The sequence below is a fragment of the Entamoeba invadens genome (genome assembly GCF_000330505.1).
Source record: "Entamoeba invadens IP1 unplaced genomic scaffold scaff_1105074724893, whole genome shotgun sequence".
In the NCBI taxonomy this organism is placed as follows: Eukaryota; Evosea; order Mastigamoebida; family Endamoebidae; genus Entamoeba; species Entamoeba invadens.
The window spans coordinates 62,357-84,285 of record NW_004443736.1 but is presented as its reverse complement, the minus strand read 5'-3'; the positions used below and the strand labels follow the sequence as shown (position 1 = coordinate 84,285).

The 21,929-nt window shown below is 25.6% G+C and overlaps 7 protein-coding genes across 7 annotated transcripts; 4 read left to right on the top strand and 3 right to left on the bottom strand.

Moving 5' to 3' along the window:
- Positions 1-1,585: 1,585 nt before the first annotated feature.
- On the top strand, positions 1,586-2,725 carry EIN_116490 (serine/threonine protein kinase HT1, putative; the record flags this gene model as incomplete). The annotated part of the gene is made up of 1 exon (XM_004261261.1): positions 1,586-2,725. One exon carries the CDS (start codon positions 1,586-1,588, stop codon positions 2,723-2,725), a length of 1,140 nt encoding a protein of 379 aa, XP_004261309.1.
- Positions 2,726-3,639: 914 nt separating this feature from the next.
- EIN_116480 (hypothetical protein) lies at positions 3,640-4,722 on the bottom strand (the record flags this gene model as incomplete). The annotated part of the gene is made up of 1 exon (XM_004261260.1): positions 3,640-4,722. The coding sequence occupies one exon, from the start codon at positions 4,720-4,722 to the stop codon at positions 3,640-3,642; it is 1,083 nt and encodes a 360-aa protein (XP_004261308.1).
- Positions 4,723-6,958: 2,236 nt separating this feature from the next.
- On the bottom strand, positions 6,959-8,376 carry EIN_116470 (hypothetical protein; the record flags this gene model as incomplete). Its single annotated transcript, XM_004261259.1, has 2 exons — positions 6,959-8,069; positions 8,306-8,376. 2 exons carry the CDS (start codon positions 8,374-8,376, stop codon positions 6,959-6,961), a joined length of 1,182 nt encoding a protein of 393 aa, XP_004261307.1.
- Positions 8,377-9,404: 1,028 nt separating this feature from the next.
- Positions 9,405-10,412, top strand: EIN_116460 (hypothetical protein; the record flags this gene model as incomplete). Its single annotated transcript, XM_004261258.1, has 1 exon — positions 9,405-10,412. The coding sequence occupies one exon, from the start codon at positions 9,405-9,407 to the stop codon at positions 10,410-10,412; it is 1,008 nt and encodes a 335-aa protein (XP_004261306.1).
- Positions 10,413-15,338: 4,926 nt separating this feature from the next.
- On the bottom strand, positions 15,339-15,962 carry EIN_116450 (hypothetical protein; the record flags this gene model as incomplete). Its single annotated transcript, XM_004261257.1, has 1 exon — positions 15,339-15,962. The coding sequence occupies one exon, from the start codon at positions 15,960-15,962 to the stop codon at positions 15,339-15,341; it is 624 nt and encodes a 207-aa protein (XP_004261305.1).
- A 1,315-nt stretch (positions 15,963-17,277) lies between these two features.
- EIN_116440 (hypothetical protein) lies at positions 17,278-17,883 on the top strand (the record flags this gene model as incomplete). Its single annotated transcript, XM_004261256.1, has 1 exon — positions 17,278-17,883. One exon carries the CDS (start codon positions 17,278-17,280, stop codon positions 17,881-17,883), a length of 606 nt encoding a protein of 201 aa, XP_004261304.1.
- A 1,048-nt stretch (positions 17,884-18,931) lies between these two features.
- Positions 18,932-19,738, top strand: EIN_116430 (hypothetical protein; the record flags this gene model as incomplete). The annotated part of the gene is made up of 1 exon (XM_004261255.1): positions 18,932-19,738. One exon carries the CDS (start codon positions 18,932-18,934, stop codon positions 19,736-19,738), a length of 807 nt encoding a protein of 268 aa, XP_004261303.1.
- Positions 19,739-21,929: the final 2,191 nt, after the last annotated feature.

Below are 21,929 nucleotides of genomic sequence, written 5' to 3'. Positions count from 1 at the left end.
TTCCGATGGTAATTGTTCTATCAAAAATAACTGTAAATATCAAATTAATAACAAAAACAACAATACTTGCATATATTGTAAAAATGATACTCAATGTGGTACAATTTCAAATTGTAATATATCTCGAAACGCATTTTGTTTTTTGGCAAAAGAATCATACGCAGTTCAAAATTTAAACAACATAAAAATATGTACACAAGCACATCATTGTTATTTTTATAACGATAAAGAAATTGATTTTAAATGTGCCAATAATTATACTATATCAAATGATAACATTTGTTTTAAAGATGTCAATTGTACTGCAACAAATGGAAGTTATTGTATTGGTTGTTCAAACTATTCTTATGTTTTAAATGGTACATGTGTTGATAATAATAAAGACTGCCATATTCAAAATAAAAATGTTTGTATTGTGTGTAATTCAAATATAAATTCGGATGGTAAATGTTTTCAACAAGACCAAATCAATTGCAAAAATTACTCCATTTATTGTAGACAATGTATAGATGGGTTTTACAAAGATGTGGATGGCTGTAAAAACAGAACTGAAAATGAAAATTATTCGAAATGTCTTTATATCAATTTAATCAATAATGGATGTTTTGAATGTGAAAATGGTTATTTTTTAAATCAAAAGTTGTGTTGTGTAATCGCAAATAATGAAACAAATCGAATTCCTTTAAAATTAAAAAGAGATATTCAAAAAACTTCAAATTGTATTGAAAAAACGCCAAAAGGTTGTACACGTTGTTTAGATGGGTTTTATTTATCAAACAATGAATGTATACAATGTCAATATCCATGTATAAATTGTTACAATTCGACAAATTGCACAAAGTGTGATCAATACTCATATGTTTCTAAAGGAAAATGTATAAACATCAATAACTTGACAGCTGTTTGTGACGTGTTAATGTCGACATACACCGGCTGTGTTGTTTGTAAACCTGGATACATGAGAACAACAGATGGGAAACAATGTAACAAATGTGACATATCCTGTGAAACGTGTACAAATGAAGGTGTTTGTATGACATGCAATGATGGTTATTATAGAACACCATTTAATATAACTAAACTGTGTGACACTTTGAATTCATTAGAAAACTGCTTGAATAAAACGATAGATGGTTGTGTGTCATGTGAAAATGGTTTTTATAATAACGAAAATTTGTGTTTTAAATGTGATAAAGAATGTGTTTCATGCACAAAAGAAAAATGTTTAAATTGTAGTGATAATAACATTTTATCCAATGACAAATGTGTCCATTATTCAACAATTACAAATTGCATATCTTCATTAAAGAACAAATGTTCATCTTGTGCAAATAATTACGTTTTAAGTGATGACAAACTCTCTTGTGACAAACGAACCAAATATGGTGTTATACTAGGAATACCAATTGCTGTTTTTGCAATACTAATATTCATTATAATTGTTGTGATATTACTTGTGTTCTATGCTCTTGAAAAGCATAAAAAAATTTTAAAAGAAAAAAATGTGTGTATATTTAAGATGAATCGCTCGAATGTACCAATGATAAATTTAAGTGACAAAATAATGGTAAACAAAAACAAATTAATGTTTGATATAGACACAGAGTTACTCCCGGTAGATCAAGAGAGTCGAGACTTGATTTGCATTGGAAACATGTCGAAGCACAAATTAAAAGTGCAGTTTAGTGTTATATCTGGATGTGATTACTATGAAATTAGAACAGTGCCATCAATTGTGACACTTAAAAGAGGGTTTGCTTGTGAATTTGAGATATTTATTAAGCCGCTTTGTTCCTGTAAAATTGTTGATAATGTGCTGGTGACTGGACTGGACATAAACAGTGGAGAAATAAAAGAAGGAAAAATTGCAATTGAAACCAACACCGAAAACTCGACTAAATTGTTTTACCAAGAAATCGAAGAAACGAAAAAACTTGGCGAAGGATCTTTTGGTATAGTTTACAAAGGACTTTACAGAGGTAACGATGTTGCTATCAAGAAAATGAAAGAATCCAAACAGACTGCCAAAAACATGGAAGAATTTGAAAATGAGGTGTCGATGTTAGATAAATTCAGAAGTGAGTATTTGGTTCATTTCTTTGGTGCTGTTTTTGTACCCAATAAAATCTGCATGGTCACCGAATTTGCAAAATATGGGTCGATACAAGACTTAATGAAACACAAAAATTCAAATGAAATTGACTTAAATTTGAGAGTTAAATTCATGTTGAATGGAGCTGAAGGGATTTTGTATTTACATGAAAATGGGATCTTACACAGGGACATCAAACCAGACAATTTCTTGATATTTTCACTTGATCCAAACGAAAAAGTGAATGCAAAGTTGACTGATTTTGGAAGCGCAAGAAACATTAACATGTTGATGACTAACATGACTTTCACTAAGGGAATTGGAACACCAAAATATATGGCACCAGAGGTGTTAAATAAAAAGAAGTACAAGAAAAGTGCCGATGTATTTTCTTTTGGAGTCACTTTATATGAATGTTTTTCTTGGAAAATGGCGTATCAAAAAGACGATGTAAGATTCAAATTTGCGTGGGGCATTGCTGACTTCATTACTTCAGGCAAACGGCTTGAGAATATAACAAATATTTCAAAAGAAATGAATGATTTAATTTCGAAGTGTTGGGTACAAGAACAAGAAAAAAGACTGACAATCCAAGAAGTGGTTGGTACTCTCCAAAATTTAAATCAAAGATAATTATTCCAATGGTTTGTTTCTTTCCAAAAATGCAAAATTATACGATATGTTTTTGACTGATAAATAAAAATTTAATTTACTTAAGAAAAAATAATACTAAAGTGGGCAGAATTAAATTTCTTATAATACCAACGATTTTGATTATTTTATATAAAATTTCATATGTTAATTGTTAAAATTGTTATATCATTTAGAAATTGTACATATTTTATAATTGATAAAAGAAAACTATCATTATATCAATCAAATACTTTAATGTCGTATACATTTTATTTTGCTTCGTATACGTAACATATTTTAATAATAATTAATACAATTGGAAACTAATTGTAATCTGCCATTTCTTTTATATAATACAAAAATATAATAAATTCTATTCTGCCAATATATTTAAAAGAATAATAATTATTCAAATGTTTTAATTTATTAAAAAAAGTAAACATTAATTTATAATGATTATTAACCATAACATATAATTTCAATGAATGATAATAATAACACTTTAGTTTTATTAAGAATATATCAACAAACAGATGTGGGACTAAAGTTTCGACAAAAGCAAGGTTTCGATTTATTATTTAATTACTAATTGAATAGTAACGAACAAGTTTCCTATTTTATTTTTAAAACATGGTCCAAATATAACTTTTCATTTTTAATTTATACAATAGTATAGAATTTTTTAATTATTAGTTGAAAGCATAGTCAAAACCTTACTACCACATCTGTATAATGTTTATTACAATATTTTATTTGTTTTGCATAAACTTTTATTAAAATGATTAAATATTAAATATTATTATGATGTTCTGGTTATTTTTAGCCACTTGAATTACGTATGATGTTATTTAAACTGTAACAAAACGAGTACCAATTAAATTTGAACTAATCTGTCACTTCTCTATTTTCCGTTCTTATTCATAATATATTCTCCTATTATTGAACCATATTTTATGCCGAATAACAGGAGCACACCCTGTTCCTCTTGTATATAAAGCCTTATTTTTAGCGTCCCAAACAACACTTTTATCTTCACTAAAGCACACACGTTGTGTACAATAATCTTTAGTGTAATTCAGACTCTCAAAATATCCCGAATACAACAACTTGTTATGGAGAGCTTGGTCGTGTCCCCAGTTATCTGCCTTTTCAGGTATAACATTATCTTTAAATATTTCAATGTACTTCAGCAACTTCGCCGTCCCCCCAAGAACAACACCAACATTCGACAGAAAAGTTCTATTGTTTGCATAGCCGTCTGCAATTGCCTTTCCAAAAGACGTTTGTATCCACCTTCTGTTAGTCGGTTCTGCAAGTGTGACGCACGTCTTCGTATTATCAACGGCTTTGCATTCCATCAAGAAAATCAAGTCGTTCACATCAAATGTGGCAAACCCATCCGCAAAGAAGTAAATGTCTTTAAAATCGCCAAATACGACTCGGTCGTATTTCTCTTGATTTTGTGTTAAATAGTCGTACGCAGCAAAATACCTTAAAACGGCGCCATTGGTGAAAGTCGTGTTAATTGGATGGTTTTCAACTGAAACTCCCAACTCATTCATCGTCTTTGTAAAGTCTGGAATTTCATCATCAGAAAGAAGAAGAACTTTTCTGGTGGCTTTGGGTATACCAGACTGAGCTACTTTTAAACAGCGAACTGCTCTATCTTTGATAGTAAACCAAACATTTGGATTTTTGAAGTAAATTGCTGTTAAAAATAAGTCGCGAGGATTGTTTTTCTTGTATTTGAACACTTCAGAACACTTGCCAGTGTAATTGAAGTTGGAGACGTTGAGATATGTGTCTGTGTATGTGACTTCCTTGTGTGTTTCGCCGTGTTTATCATTGTTTTTATTTTCTATGATGTGATTTATAATAACGTTGGAATTGTTTGTAACAGAAAATTTGTGAATACTGTTGTCAGTCGAAACAACAAAAGCAAATATAAAGAACACAAAAAGTAAAGAAAGAATCTGAACAACAAGATAAAATTTCATTATGAATAAAAGTTCTTGTTTTTTTTTTCGTTTTACACGGGTTTTTGGTTGCGTTTTAGCGTTTAATTATTTAAAATGTTTAAAATGGTTAAAGTGTTTGAAATGCAACTTCAATTCCATTCAAGTACTGCTAAACACCAATATTAATTAAAAACTATAATTTCCAAGTTATCATAAATGAAAACAATTATAAAATAATTCATTTTGTCCTATTACGATTCAAGAGAAAAAATTTCGAAATTATATTTCCATAATTTGTTATTTTTTTTATAGTTTAATTATTATTATAAATATAATTTTTATTAATATACAAAGTAATTTTGAATTTGTTTTTACACAAAAAACCCTAAACATTGTTCCAATTGTTTGTTAGAAAAAAATGAAAAAAGATTTTTATTATTGTATAGTTTATTTTTACTTCTTATTTAATTTTTTTTACAAGTTTAAATAAAATTCTTCACAGCAAAACAACAACTATCAATTTGGGAGTTTTTGTTTTTTTTAATAAAGATAAATTAATTAATAATTAAACTATTACTTTTATATTTTTTTTGAAAAGTTAAAAAGTAAAATTGGAAAATAAGTGATGATTTAATATAATAATATAAATAATTTATTTTATAATTAATTTAATTTAAAAAATAGTGAAAATGTTATACAAGAATTAGACATGTGTTGTTTTTATTACAATAAAAAAAACAAACGAACTTAAAAAGTTGTACTGCCATTTTTAAATAACTTAACTGGAATATTTCAGGAAATTGTTAAAAACCATTTAGAATTATTGCAAAATATTTTTATGGATTTTTTATTAATTTTCCTACAATATAAAAACTAATAAGTCACCAGTAATTACTTGTCTTTGTTCCTAAATTTCAGACATATAAGATTTTGATACATTTGTTTTTTGACCAATCATTGGCATGTACTATAAATTGAAAATAGAGAATAAAATCAGTGTTGGTTGAGATTTGGTTTTTGTCCAACTCCGTGGCATCTAAAAAGGTGTCAGTATATGTTATAGTTATAGCTTATTGTAAACAATAAAAAGTTAATAGTTTTTTAAATTGATAAAATTATAGTTAAAAATTAACAACGTTTTTGTATTCTTTTAATAATTAATGTTTTTGGTGTAAATAAATATTAAATAAAAATAATATTTCACAAAACTATTATGACCATATAAATAATAATCACTTATTAATAAAATTAAATACAAGTATCAAAAACAACCATGGAGAGGTTTTATGTTAAATTTACTACTGTCAATTTTAAACGTTTTCTGTTTTCTAACGTTTTTTTTAATTTATAATACTACGTATGGACACTCTGCCATTTTCAAAAAGCTATTTTGCGGTTGTTTTTTAATAATTTTAAACAAAAAAACAGAATTTTATAATTTATACAAATTTAATGTTTGATGTCTCTACACCACGTCTTTGATTAACGTAAAAAGAAATTCCCGAGATCAGTTTGTATTTTTTTTTGTTTTGTAAAATTATTATTCTTACTACCAACTTGTCTTGTTGTCAAAGTAAATGTTATTGCACAAAAAAATGTTAATGACACAAACGATGTCAACAAATTTTTGTTGGACGACGTTTACTAGGGCGTGAGTTCTTTAATTGGCTGGTGTCCAAAACATTGAAATCAAGTGGGCTATCATTGAAAAGCATTTTAAAACGACCACGCTCTTATGAAGCTCATTGTTATTCACAATTGTTGATTGAATAATTTAAACAATTTTTATATCAATTAAGTTGGAAACAGGTAGATTAAAGAGCCATTCTTGCTTATCGTAAGAGTTTGTACATTTAATTTTAAAACAACACTCTATAAATTTGTGTGAATTAAATTGACGAAATGTTTGAGTGCCGACAAAACAATTATTACAAACGCTTGTCCTTTAAGCGTTCTGTTTTTTATTATAAAAACACTCAGAGATATTTTAAAATAAAAACAATTTGAATATCTTAGTTATTTTTGTTATTAATTGAATATTAATTTTACTAAAATCATAAGTATAATAAACCACAAAGAGAACTTAAACTAGTTTTTTCTCTTTTGTATTTTTTACACTCGGCAAATAAATAAAACATTAACTTTTTTGTTTTTTTTATATAAAACAGAAAAAAGAAAGCTCCAACGTGTTAAATAAATACAAACATTTCAACGAATTATTCTTTTTTATTGACATATCAATTTTATTATAATAAAATTATAATAAATAATTTAATTATAAGTTTTGAGCAACTCCATCCCAATCTAATTTTAATCCATAAGCACTAATTTTGTGTCTTAACACGGGGGCACAACGAGTTTCTTTTGTAAACAGTGTCTTCTTTTGTGAATCGTACACAATTGTTCCAATTTCTTTAAAACAAAATCTTTGTGAGCATCTATCCAGAATATAATTTTTATGTGTGTTTTCAATTGTTTTTTCTTTCAAATTTTCGATATAAAAATTGTACCTTTGATTAAAGTAGTGTGTGTAAAAGATGTAGTTGTGGACTGCTTGGTCATGACCCCATTCTGAATATCTTTCAGGCTTCATTGTTTCTGTCATTAGTTTGACGTAATTTAACACCTGTTCAGTTCCTCCAAATGTTGTCCCAACATTAATTAATAACGATGAATTCTTAACATACCCATCAGACACCTTCTGACCAAATCCCTTTCTCATCCATATTTTGTTACTCCATTCGTTTAGTGTGACACAACTTTTACCTCCATAAGTGCACTCAGGCGTGAAAAATAGATCATTTGATGAAAATGTTGCAAAAAAGTCTGCAAATATGAACACATCCCGAAAGTCACTAATAAGTACCCTGTCGTATTTCTCAGTGTTGTTTTGGATGTATTCCTTGAATGCAAAAAATCGCTTTGAGGCGTCTTGACACTTCTTGATGTAAGACATGTCAACTTCAAGTGTTTTGAATCCGTTCTTATGAGCAAGTGTAATAAGTTCAGAGTAGTTGTATCCTTTGAAAAGTATAATCACTTTATCTGCATGTGGAATCGATGAATGAGCAAGACCAAGCACAAGAGGAACGTCTTTCATGATTTTCTTGTAATAACTATCACTTGTGACACCAACAGCTGTAAGCCACAAGTCCCTTTTGTTGTTTGGTTGATATTTAAAAACATTGCTACAGACTCCACTGTAATTGAAATGTGTTGTTGATATTATTTGGTTGTGATAATTTGGAGTTGTGTAATTAAAAGTTATTGCATTTTGTATTGTTGAATTAGGTATAATTGTATAACGATATTTGGATGGCTTTAATGTAATCACAAACAACATTAAAACTAAAACGAAAACACAAGATAAGAAGAAGATAAAAAGACTTTCATTTTTCATGTAAATTAGTGAATTCAAAGTTTGTTGAAAAGTAGTTTATTGTGTTTACAAATAAAAAAGTGGAAACACTTTTCAAAAAAAAATTACCAAAAAAATAACAAGCGCATGTTAAATTAAGTATTTTATTATCTATTAAAATTTTTATCAACTGATACCAAAGTAAAAAAAAGTTTGTTATGTATATAAATATATTAGCATACTTTTAAATAATTGACAAAAAACACCAATACCGATACCCCAAAATTGTCTGGCAAGGAAAAAACAACCGGCAAACCACAATATATTGTTGTCATGTTATTTTAAATATGAATTGTAAAGAAATAAATAGTTTTTAGAAACCATTTTTATTGTTTGCAGGTCGTTTTTGTGCTATTTGGTTTTTGAGCTATTTTTATTAAAGTATTTTAACCAAAACTAAAATATCAAATTAGAAATAATTGACTTGAAGTTTTTTTTCTTGTATAATTAATTAAGTGTTAAAGAAAAAATCGAAAAAAAACTATTTATTTCATACTGTTTGTTTCATTCTTATCTGTATTCTTAATACGTTAGTATCTATTAACATAATAGAAGACAACCAGTTTGAGCGATACCAGACCTCTCAAGTTGTATTATGTTATTAATGAAATGTTATTTGAATTTTTGTTATTTAAATAATGTTATTTAAATAATGTTATAGTCAATTAAGGGTTTTGTCCCAAAAATGTATTTTTTACTGTTTCACATTTTTTACTAAAGTTGCCCTAATTGTTCTAATGATCTTCGTTCATTTCTCCTACTGTTAGTGAACAAAAAATCGGGTTATGAAAAACATTGATAAAAATTTCAAAGACTTTTTTTTTCAAAAAACGTGTTGTAAAAAGGCTAAACAAAAGGCGAAATGTTTATTTTTAATTATGTTTTATACTTATTTTTGTTTTTTAGTCATGAGTATATTGCTTAAAAACATTATGGGTGTAAACACAAACCATAGTAAACATAATCTATACAAAGTTATTCAAACAAATAATAACAATAAATAATAAAATATAATTAAGATACTATAATTGAAAACAACTATAACTTATTATTTATTTTATTAACAGACACAACATTTTTAATTTAAAAAACAGAATTTTATATTATACTTTTGCTTATAGTTAAATAATCAAACACACTCTTTCAATATTAAACATGACTATTGTAAATAAATAAACAATAAAACATATTATTATTTGTAACGATTATAAATATTAAATTATAGTTTTTATTGTAAAACAACATTTTTGATATTTTGACGAACATTTAAACTAAATAATTTAAACTAACATTTTAAAAATAAATGAAACGTTTGGACGTATTTACAGGAATGATTGTATCAAAATATTTTGCATCTCTAAACGATTTTATCGCGTTTGAACAAGTCTGCACAAAATTTAAAAATACACTAAACAGGTTTCACATTAATCCAATTCCCATAACAAAAAAGATGATAAAACATTTCCCCCAAATAGAAACATTAAACATTTGGAACAAAACCGATGAACACTTTGGTTACCAAATTTTTACAAAAGAAAACGCCGTCTTTTCAAACATCACTGAATTTAATTTCTACAAAGTAAACATTTGGTATCAAGTGGAATTCGGTATTACACAATTCCCACAAAACAACATTTTTGTGTTCAAAAAAGTTTGTTTAACACGAAAAGACAGAGAATTGTTAAAAGGCGATATTCCCACAAATGTGATGTCACTAGAAACGTCTTGTTACGCTGATGAAAATTCTTTAACATCCATAACACTTCCACCAACAGTGTATAACATTGGAGACAACTGTTTCTTTTATTGTAAAAATTTGCTTGAGGTAAACATTAGTGGAAGAATCGAGCACATTGGAATGAGTTGTTTTGACAATTGCAGACAGTTGAGTGCAGTCACTTTTCTCGTTTGTTTGGGAGAACTTCCTGAGCACTGTTTTAATGGATGTCGTTCGTTAAAGGAAATCAGTGTTCCTAAAGGTATCACAGAATTGGGTGAATCATGTTTTGGTCACTGCGACAATTTGAGTAAAATAGTGTTACCAAACAGTCTTAAAATAATCTACAGATTCTGTTTCCAAGAGTGCAAAAGTCTTAAAGAAGTGACATTGCCACCTCAAATTGAAAATATATATTGGAATGCATTTTTAAATTGTCGGGAACTCAGTCGTATTAACTTCCCAAAAAGCTTGAAAAGTATTGGACAAATTTGTTTTCAAGGATGTGTTTCACTTAAGGAGGTCTGCTTGTATCGTTCAACGGAGTTTTGCAAGGATTCATTTACGGGAATTAATATTACTTTAATCGAATAATTAACTCAGTTGGTTTAAATTGTTTTTATCAATTGTTTTAATACTTTCGAATTGACAACTTTACGATTTTGGTAATAAATTTGTTTTTTTTATTAAATTTTGTAAAGTTTGAAGAAACTTGTATTTATAACAACAATTAAAAGTGTGTAAATTGATAATAACAACAATTATAAATATGATAGCACTATAAAATATCCTACTAAAAATAATACAATTAAAAAATTTGTTAATAATAAATTAGAAGGTGTAAAGTGAACTATGTCAATGTTTTTTTAAATGAATGAGGAAAAATAAGTAGATTCAAAAGTGATTGAAATAAATTATTTAATTTTCGTTCAATGATTAAAAAAAATAAAATATTTTAACAAAATTATTTACAGTTATTTGATTTATCTTAAACTGATAAATGAAGTGTTGATTATGAAAGATGTGATTAAAAATCAAATGCTAAATACATAAATTATAAATTTGTATATATAATATAGATTTTATTAACAACATATGTTAACATTAATTTTAAAATGAAAAAATTGGTGGAATTGTTTTGGTGAACAAAAAGGGTAAAAAAGTTATAATAATATTATTGCTCCCATTATACCATCAAACGCGTTTTATGATGGTCGGATTTTTTTTTAGCAAACGCAGGTGAATATTTTTGGAAAATTTTATGTTGTGGTATTAGTTTTTTGAATGAAGCAGCCGTTTTTTAAAAAAATCAAATCGATTTTTTAAGATAACTTTCTTGTTGATATCGTTGTTTCTATTCAACGATATGTATTCTTTGGTGTTTTTCGAACTTAGTTGAAATATCTTAAATCCTTTTAATTTTTTATAAAGAGACTTGTATTTTCATAATTATTTGTAATATCTTTGATATTTTTGGAGATGGAACACTTTTTTGTTTCAAAGTATGTTGTACAATATTTATGACCAATACTACATTTATTACAATAATATACAATTTTTATTTTTCGACAATGATTGTTGCGCTTAAAATTAATCATTTCGACTTTAATTTCATTTAAAATAATTCTCACATTAGTTATAGTCAATATGTTGCACACCAAAAGATCCATTTCATTGTTTATCAAAAATATGTTGCACCATTTATTCCGATAGATTTATTCATTTCAACTATAATCCCATCATCCAATCCAGCACAACTATCAGCTCCATCGATGTACAATTCATAATTCTAAAAAATGTTAAACTATTTTCTTCATTTTTCAAATTATCGATTTTGCAAATATTTTGGCATCTGTTTGGCTTTTGTATTGTTTCAATACAAGTAGCATTGAATAAAATTGTCTTCCTTTAACTAATCTTAACATTACACAAAGTATTTTTTGTTCATTTTTTGTGGTTAAGTAAATTGAAATTGCAAACATTTTTATTAACAACTTTTAGCTCGAAGTTTCTTTTTTGCATAACTTTGTTTAAAAAACTATAATTATATTATCATTTAACCATTAAATTATCAAAAGCGGGTTTTTTCCTGAAGCGGGTTTTCCACCCCTTTAGTCCAAAAGTCTGTACCTCATATTTTTAGAACTTACTAAATTCCCGTTTTCATTTTTGTTTTTTCCTGAAAAATATAAATACAAAAAATTAAAAATACAGATATTATTTGTAAAAAAATACTTATATAATTCAATTATTTTCGTACAAAATTAAATATAAACTGTTTTTCAAAACTCTGTACTGGGATGCCCCGATTTTTTAGACAAATAATTTCTTAATAATTTTTCCTTTGCTTAACCCTCATTTTTTGTTATAAATATTTACTCAAAAAAACAAAATAACGAACCCGACTTTTTTAAATTTTACTTGACAAATAAATCTTCCACCAAAAATTTACTTGAAAAATATAAAAAACAAACTTGAGATCAAAAATTTGATTACCATAACCCAAAATTTGCCAAAAACATAAAACACGACTTTATAATTAAATGTCCATGTTAACAGAATCACCAAGTCGTGTTTTGTATAAAAATGAAAAGTACTAATGAGTAAAACAAGCATTGAGAGAGAAAAAATAACATTAAGACTTACAATTAAAAAAGTTTTATTTTTTATTTTTGAACTGTTTATTTTATTTAAGACTCTTTTGATTTATAAACTTGATTGTTTAAAGGTTTGTTTTTTGTTATCGATTACTTTTTTAATTGTTGAATTAAACAAAAACTTATTATTAATTAAAGTGTTGTATCATTTGATGCAATAATGTCCTTCATAACATCATTTGTTTATTGTTTTATTGTCGTTTATTTTATGTTTATCTGAAAGATGGAATATTTCTTACGTTTAGTGATAAAATGAATCACTGACCAAATAACGAACCTGGAAAATCGGGAAAGATTTACCCAATATTTGGGTGATTTCCCGATTTTTTGTTCAATAATTGAAACTGTATTGATTTTTAAGGGTTTTAAACTGTGTACCGTTGTTGGTTCAACAAATAGGAAAATAAAAAAATAAAACAAATAAAAAATAGTAAATAACGGGAAATTATGACAAAGGGTTTATATAAATTTTGGAAACGGTACAGAGTTTTGGAAAACAGTTTATATTAGAATTTTATACGGCTTTTTTATTTAAACCTTGATTTCGTAATTTGAATTAACATTAATTTAATACAACATAGACACAGCATTATTGACCAAATCATACAATGATAAACATATTGAAGAAATGAATTTAAAAAAAATTGACATGAATTTATAACTTTATTTATTAAAATGCACTATTCGGTTCATTTACGTGTTTTTCAGAAATACAAATCTCGTTATTTAATTGTTTATAAAGAATTATTTTGTCCTTAAAATTTTTTGCAGGTAAAATAATATTTTTTAAAAACCATTTTTCTTTTTATTTACTCAAAAAAGATTCAAAATTTCTACAAAATACCAGTTCGCAAATTCTTTCCATTTAAACATAATAAATGGAAAAACTCGGGAAACCCCAGTACAGACTTTTGGAAAACAGTTTACAAATAAAAAAATAAGAAGTGAATTTTAGAGATTGTCTGTTTGCAAAATAGGTATATTTTCTTTTCCAGATGGTAATATAGTTACAGACTCTGCATCATCTCTGTAAAAAAGGTGTGTGCTTGGCTTAAGCATTTTCATAACAATTGAGTAAATGAGTGTATCAAAAATGAACATTACAAATCCAAACACACCACACACAACCACTGTGTTTGTTTTTACAATTTTGGTTTTGTTCATTGCAACCAAATAGCAATCATCAGCACGTCGAGTTGTGCCAATGTCTACATCAAAATAAAAAATGCACTCAAACTGGTTATTAGTATAATTCATTATATTTGGAATGTTACTTGTATATAATTATATTTATTATTTGACTATATCTATCAATAAAATTTACATTGATGACATATTTCGTTTTGTCCCAACGTTACAAATGACAACACAAGTCGATATCAAATAAACCAATATTTGTAAATATTTAATATCTAATATGTATTATATTTTTAATAATATCACAAAATTTTTATATTTCTATTTATCACAAAACACAATCATTTATATCTAACAAAGTTTAAAAATATTATAATATTATTTTTATGCAATTTAATGGTTATAATATTATATAAATATAATATTATGTAAACAAACGAAATTTTCAATATCTTTGTTTTCGACCTCCCAATTAAAGTTATATGAGTACACGAAGTAATCAGACATAAAAATTCCAAACGCTGAAAGTGGTATGATCAAATAAAAAACAGAAATAAATGTAAGAAGGTTAAACAGTGCTTCCTCTCTTTTTCTGCTAACAAAGTGCATAACAAAAACACATACAATTGTAAATATGAAAGACCCAAAATACAGCGGTATCAATGAGTAAAGAGAGTAGTACGTTTTGAGGTACATATTTTCGTCTTCGAAAAGTCCAAATCTAAAGTAATCGTTGTATTCTAACGCAACAATGAGAAATGATATAGACATTATCTATAAATTAATATTTTATTATATAATAAACAGTTATTTAAGTGGTTTTTACATTTCGGATATTAATTCATAATTTGAAATTTAATTGCGAAAATTGTTTAGATGCTTAAATATAATAAATAAACAAACGATATTAAATATCCAATACAACACATAAAAGTAACTTCTAGTCACTTTGGTATCTTTGATTTTGACATAGTCTTCGATTAATGCATCAATTATGTAGAATGGCATTTAGTTTTTGAAAAAATATTCAGTTTGAATTCTTTAAATACCATTTGTTGTCCGAAAAATATCAATTTTGAATGAAAATTATTAATGAAAAATTATTGTTAATTATATGATTTAAATGTTAATAAAAGCAATCAAAAACGAATTGACATTGGATTGGGTTAAAGTATATTTCAATAATTCATTCGATTTTACATTAAAATAATAATATGTTTTAAATTGATTATTAAATAATTATAAATGGTAATGGATCGTTAAAACCAATTATTCTAAAAATAAATAATCTCGAATGATTGCTGTCTAAATTGTTGTTTTAGATCCATGATTTTTTGTTATTTAATTGTTATATATAATAACTTCATTTAGTATATATTTTAAATAAGTTATAAATTGTTTTAACATAACTTATAATAAATTGATAATAATTCGATTATGAATCAAAGGAATATCAATTTGAGTTGATAATATTGTCTATTTTATAAAGTTTGTTTATTTAACAAAAAAATCCAAAAATTGTTAAAAAAAAGAAATTAAAAAATCATAAAAACTTAGTAAAAATTATTAAAATATTAATTTGAAGTATTTTTTGGTTTTAATGATCCAAAAATGTTTGGAAGATGTTTTTAGACCGACTTTATACACTTTTATACAATTTAATTATAGTATTTTTTAATTGTCTTAAAACAAATAAAAATTATTAAAAGAAATAACTTAAAGTTAATTAAAAAGTAATTAAAATGATGAACACCAAAAGTATCACCATTTTAATATTTCCTTCGGAATACATAACATTACGATCGTTTTCTGTACTGCATTGTCCAAGTATTTTTACGTCGTAATTTCCTACGACTGTTTTACACTCGGAATCCGAATAATTAGTGATTGAAACCCTGTTATCTTCTGTTGAAACGTCATATTTAACATAGTACCCTTCTGCACTAGAAATATTCTTATTGCATCCATCTGTGATCAAAAGTTCATGTGGATGAGCCTTTTCTTCTCCAAACTGACACCCAAGGAAGACTCCGTAGTCATAACGAACTAAAACGAATGAAGGAAGTTCATCGACTAATTTGTATGATGAAAAGATCGACGTCAAATTGGCATCGTCAATCATATGCTTGTCTTTACAAACACTTCCGGACTTCACTAAAATCTTCCCATTGACATCTTCAAGAATGCGAAAATATGATGTGGGTGTCACAAAAATAGAAGTCAAATCCGAATAACACTTGTCGAGGGTGTATGATATATAATTGGAGCCCTCTTGGAGAATTGCATAATTGTAAGAAAGGGAACAAGTTATCATACAACATATAACAAATGTAATTTGAAAATTGCTCATCTAATTTGTATTTTTACAGTTTTTATTTTTTTAAGTTTAGTAACACCGTATTAAATATAGATTTTTAATATAAATCGTTTGAAATACAGAAATTCATAGTTGTTTTAGTTATAAAACATTTTTGTTTTTTTATTAATTTTCGAATTATTAAATTTATAATTTTTTGATATATTATTTATTATAAATTCTTAACCAGTCACTATTTCTAAATGTTAAAATGTTTTTTTGTGAATATTTTTTGGAATTTACATATATTTGATTAATCACAAGAAAGTGTATTTTAATTGTGATATGTAAACATGACTATTATATAAAATTGATAAAAAAACATGTTTATATATTTTTTGATACAAAATCATTATTGTTGAATCAGGTATTGATAAATAATCATTTATAAATATATTTTACTCAACTGATTTAATATACAAATAAATATTGAATTAATTATACAACTGAAATATGATAAATACAAATTATTATCATATTTCAATGGTATTGAGTTATATTGTATTTATGTTTTAATTACATTTTAATAACATTTGAATAGAAAATAATAATAAAAACTAGAATAATAGTTTATTTTAAATGTTGATAATATGAATTAATATTCATTACTTTTTAATTTAAACCATTAATATTATTTTTTATTATTATTAAATAACAATATGTAATTATTAATATGAATTCCAAAAAAAATCATGTTGTTGTGAAAATCATTTTTTAATCAATTAAATTGAATAATATGCAATTAACATGTTATTGTCCACAATTTGTTGTATTTTATTTTTTTTATTCATCCTATTATGATCGAAATGTCAAAAACAGGAATAACACAATATTATTTATTGTTAGTAGAATGTTTAATGCTAATGTTTTTAAATACATTTAAACACTTAAAATACAAATGGATAAAAAACATTGAAGTCTTTTTAACTTCTTTTTCAAAAATTAATGAATTATAATGAAAAAAATAGAATATATAGTACTGTCTACCAAGAAGGTGGTCTTAGCTAAGTGGGGACATTTTTCTGTACGAGGTTGAATTATGTATTATACAATTTATTATAATATTATTATTCATGACTATTAAAATGAGAGAAAGACACCAAGAATATGAAAGTGTTTTTTATCCACTTTGTGTAATAATAAAAGATATTGTATATTTCTTTATTATTTTTTGTTAAGTAAATTGTCTCATCGATAATGTTCTTCTTAGAATCCATTTTAATGAAAAAATAAAACAAAAACATTAAATATTAAGAATTTTTGAATCTAATTAACCACAATGTTACTAATTCTTGTTTACTTCTTATCTATGACAAAGGCGACTTATTATGGCACAGAATCCAATCAGGAAGATGCCTCCATATATGCCTGTCTCCGAGCAAATGGGATGTCTGATTTTGTCATTTTGGACGTATTTACATATAACAACCAAATCAACAAAAACTTTTATAAATGTGCCGCCAACGCTTACGCAGCAGGCTACACCAAATCACAGTTCGATCTATTTTTTCATGTTGGCCCACTGATAGGCACTTTTGTTGATTGTGTTAATCAGATGAATGACATCATCAATACTAACAACGTTGAGTTTAATATCATGTGGCTTGATATTGACGGAGTTGGGTGGTATAATCTTCCAGACATGAACGACGACTGCCTCAAACACGAGCTCGACTTGTTATTTAAATACTACCCTAAAGTCGGTGTCGCAGTAAACAAAGAGTTTTGGGAAAAAACTTTTACAAGCAATTTAACATACAGCAGATCAAATGATATTTTACTGTGGAATGTCGCATACTCTGTAAAACCATTCCAAAAGTTCGGATGGTGGACAGAACCTGACATGGTTTATAACACGGGTAATCATATATGTAGGTATTATCAGCACGTATACGCAAGAAATAGAATTCTTTAATTCTAAAGTAGTTTCTTCTTATTTATTTTACTTGGTTTAGTCCAAGTATTGTTGGTATTTGCAATTTTAAATAATTCAACTTTTGAATTATTAATGGTTAATAATTTTATAATTTAATGATTCAATAATCAAACCAAAAAAATAAAAATAAAAAACATGAAAAACATAAAAAACTTTAAAGTGTAAAACATGCGTTTCCAAAATAATTATTATGGTAGTATAATGTACTAATTTATAAGAGAAAATAAGCATTTTGATTTTTTAAATGGTGACGTGGGTAATTAGGAGTGTGATTTTGCAAACCTCTGGTAGAAAATACAATTGCCCTTTTGGTTGATATTTTTATCATTCACTTTATTATAATTGTCTTATGTACATAAACAATGATGTGTTGTGTAAATTCACTATACAACTCAACAATTGAAACCATTTAATGTTTGTTTTTAAAATTGATATGGTGATTGAGCAAATAAAAAAAGAGCACAACTAACAGTTATAAAACAAATCATTTGGTTACTTATTTTATCAAGACAACACAATTCAATAATAAACTTAATTTTGCATTATGAGGCAGTAGATTGTAAAACAAATTTGAACTTTAGACCATAATTTGAATGTAACCACAACTTAATTTATTGTTCAAAGCATATTGCAATTCATTCAACCTCAAATCAGTAAAACAATTGGTGTGAAGAAGTCAAATTAAAAAACAACAGAAAACAATTACACCCATATATTACACGCATAAAGTTTACAATTTCTGGATTTAATCCCAAATAAAGGTGTTATGATAACTTAAATTAAATAGTAAAATGAATTTAAATATTAATAAAAATAGTAACCATTAAAAAATAGGTGTTTATAATAAAATATAGTTCATCTTATCAAATCGTTATTTATCATTAACTTTGAAAAAAAAATGATTATAAAAAAACTTTAATAATTCAACGAATAATGAAATAATATTATAATAATGAATTCGAACCATTGAGTAATTACTCTTTAAAAATAATTTATAAATCTTGGTATTATTCGTACTATTAAATACATGCAAAATATATTGAATGACATCATGTATTTGTGTTCCTCATCACTCCCAATTGTTTCTAATTTTGAAAAGTCACTTATTATCACTCCATTTGCAAGCTACTCAACACACCTTCCACACTCTCAAATTGCCACTGCCGAAAAACACTATTCTGACATTATTAAATCGCAACAAGCATTTGATGCGGGTGTGTTGCAATTGGAATCAATGCACGAGAACTTAATGAACCTCCTCTCATCATTTAAATCAACTTTGACTCGCATCTCAAACGACCGCGTAACTGACAAAACCACAGTTTCTAATTTTATAATTTCAATCCACAATAATACCATCGACACTAAACGAACTCCACTCGACGAACAAATTAAAAGTCTCGAGACGGAAAAAGAAGAGAAAATTGCAAAGTATTCTCTTGATAAAGATGAGAAAGAGGAATTCTCGTCATCTCAAGACGAAGATGACAATTTTCCTTTGATGGAAAAAACGTCCGTTGTGAACACGACTATGCAATGTTCCCAAACTTTGTGGGGTGCTGATATAAAACATCCAAACACAAAAAATGACGTTGCAGACAGAATTAACCAATCTATTTATGTACCAAACGCGTATTTACCCAAATCTTTAGATTCAAAAGTAAAGGCAGTTAATGAATTGTTGTATGGTAATTCATTTGAAATGAGTCAGTCTTTATCTTTAAAAATGGATAATGAAGAAGATGAAAACGAAGAAGATGAAGATGAGGAGGAAGGAAATGAATATGATGACGAAGAAGAAAACCAACATAACTTGATTGAGTATGTTGGATAATATACTACGAAAATTGAAATAAATAAATAGTTTATTAAACTCGAACATTTTTATTGAAATGAAATGATGATTATTATAACACATTTTAAGCGAATATTATTATTAAACAATATTATATGTTTAAAATAGAATGAATTAAAATATAAAATCATTGAAACTCACATTTGTTGTCATTTATTTTGATTGGTTTGAAATAATTAAATTTTTAATAATAAAATACAGCTGTTCTGTTTTTGAATATTTAAATAAAAATATAATCGGTGGAACCGTTCATTATTATTAAAAAATGTAAATTGTGTTATAAATTTAAATGAAAATGGTAGAGTTTGTCAAATAGTAATAGTTTATGATAAAACTATTATATTGTTTATTAAGCTGTTGGATAAAATTTATTTGTTCACATTGATAAACACTTATTCAGATAACTATGTTATTTTATAGATATATTGTAATTCAAAAATAAATAAAATCAAATTGTAATATATTTATGTTGTATTGTATTTATATAAATGTAATCTTGCTCGTTAGTAGTGCGTGTTTTAACACATTAAAACATTCAACGTTTAATATTTAATGTTTTAATTTGTTTATTTAAATAAAAATTTAAAGGTTATCATTTGAACATTTTATAATGAATTTTGTTGAAAGAAATATAAAACAAATAACATCTAAATGTAATTCCAATCAAAAAATAACAATACAAAATAGTTATTGTGTAATTAAATTTTGTATATATCCTCTCTTTGTAATAAATAATAATAAGTTGAAAAATAGAACCTATATTTTAACGTAGATACACTTTTAAATAATGATTTATTTTATAATTATTTTATCAACAAAAAACTTATTTAAATTAAATTACAAAACAACAATTGAATGTCATTAATGAAAAAAATGACGATTTAAATTACTTTAATTATCAATTCTTTAAACTAAGATTTTAATATGATCGTGTATTATATACTTAATGTTTTGAACTGAATTCAATGTTTCATTATATGTAATACAATAGAAAAAAATCTAGGACAATTTATAAATAAAATTTTTTAAATTAAAGTAACGATATATGTCAAAATGGTATTTATTTGACAACAAAACGACAAAATTGTTTTAAAATGAAAATTACACATTTATTTTTAAAACGACAATTTAGAAAAGTTTCTAACTGTTACAAATATTATTATTCCAATTAGTTTATTTATAACCAGCTTCCAGCAAAAAAAAATTAAAAGTATTTAAGTTGTTTTTTTCAGAAAAATATTTATAATTGTTCCAAATGTTGAAGGCCTTGCTCTAAGTAAAGACTTCCTAATTATTTGGGATATCTATGCGTCATTTCGAGATTACAAAATATAATTAAGAAACCGGTAAATAACGCAAGAATAATTTAGTTTTTATTTTTGTATAAGTACATTATTTGTTTTAAAATTTATTATTATGGGCTTATTAAATTAATTTATCATAAATTCAGTCCATAAACGTTACTTATTTAGTAAATTTTTTTTAATGTCTTTTTTGAATGAAACTGTTCACAACTTATCAAAAATAGTAAAAATAATATAATTGAATTATAATTATAATTAATTAATAAAATACAAAAAAATATAATTAATAACACAACCAATAACACAAATAAAGTTAATACCATTTAGTATTTATTCAATCATTTTCAAACATCTAAAAGTGTATAAATACAGTTGATTTGTAATGGTTTCAAACAAAATAACAAGAATATATTGCTAACAAATTTTTAGAAAAAAAGTAGAAGTATTTTCGAAAATCAATGAATCAATAAATTGGATGTTTAAAAAACAATATTTTTATTTTCTTGACAAACGACACATTTTTTTATTTTTGGTGTATTTTTTCCAGTTACAATTTTATGATTTATAGTTGTATTTGATTATTTAATGTGGGTTCGCGAACGTGTTTTTAATATAACACCGTCGTTTTTTATTTACATTCTGGTAACAATTGATACGTTTTATTTGTTGATGTAAAAAAGCATCATTTCTTTTGTTTTCAACGTGGACAAATGACAATCAAATTTATTATTCATTATTTTTACATGTAATTTTTGAGTTGTAAAAAACATAGAAAAAACAACCAATTATAATTAAAATATTAGGTTAATAAAATGAATATAATTTGGGACTGACTTTAATCTTTTTTTTTCAAATCCACCTTTATT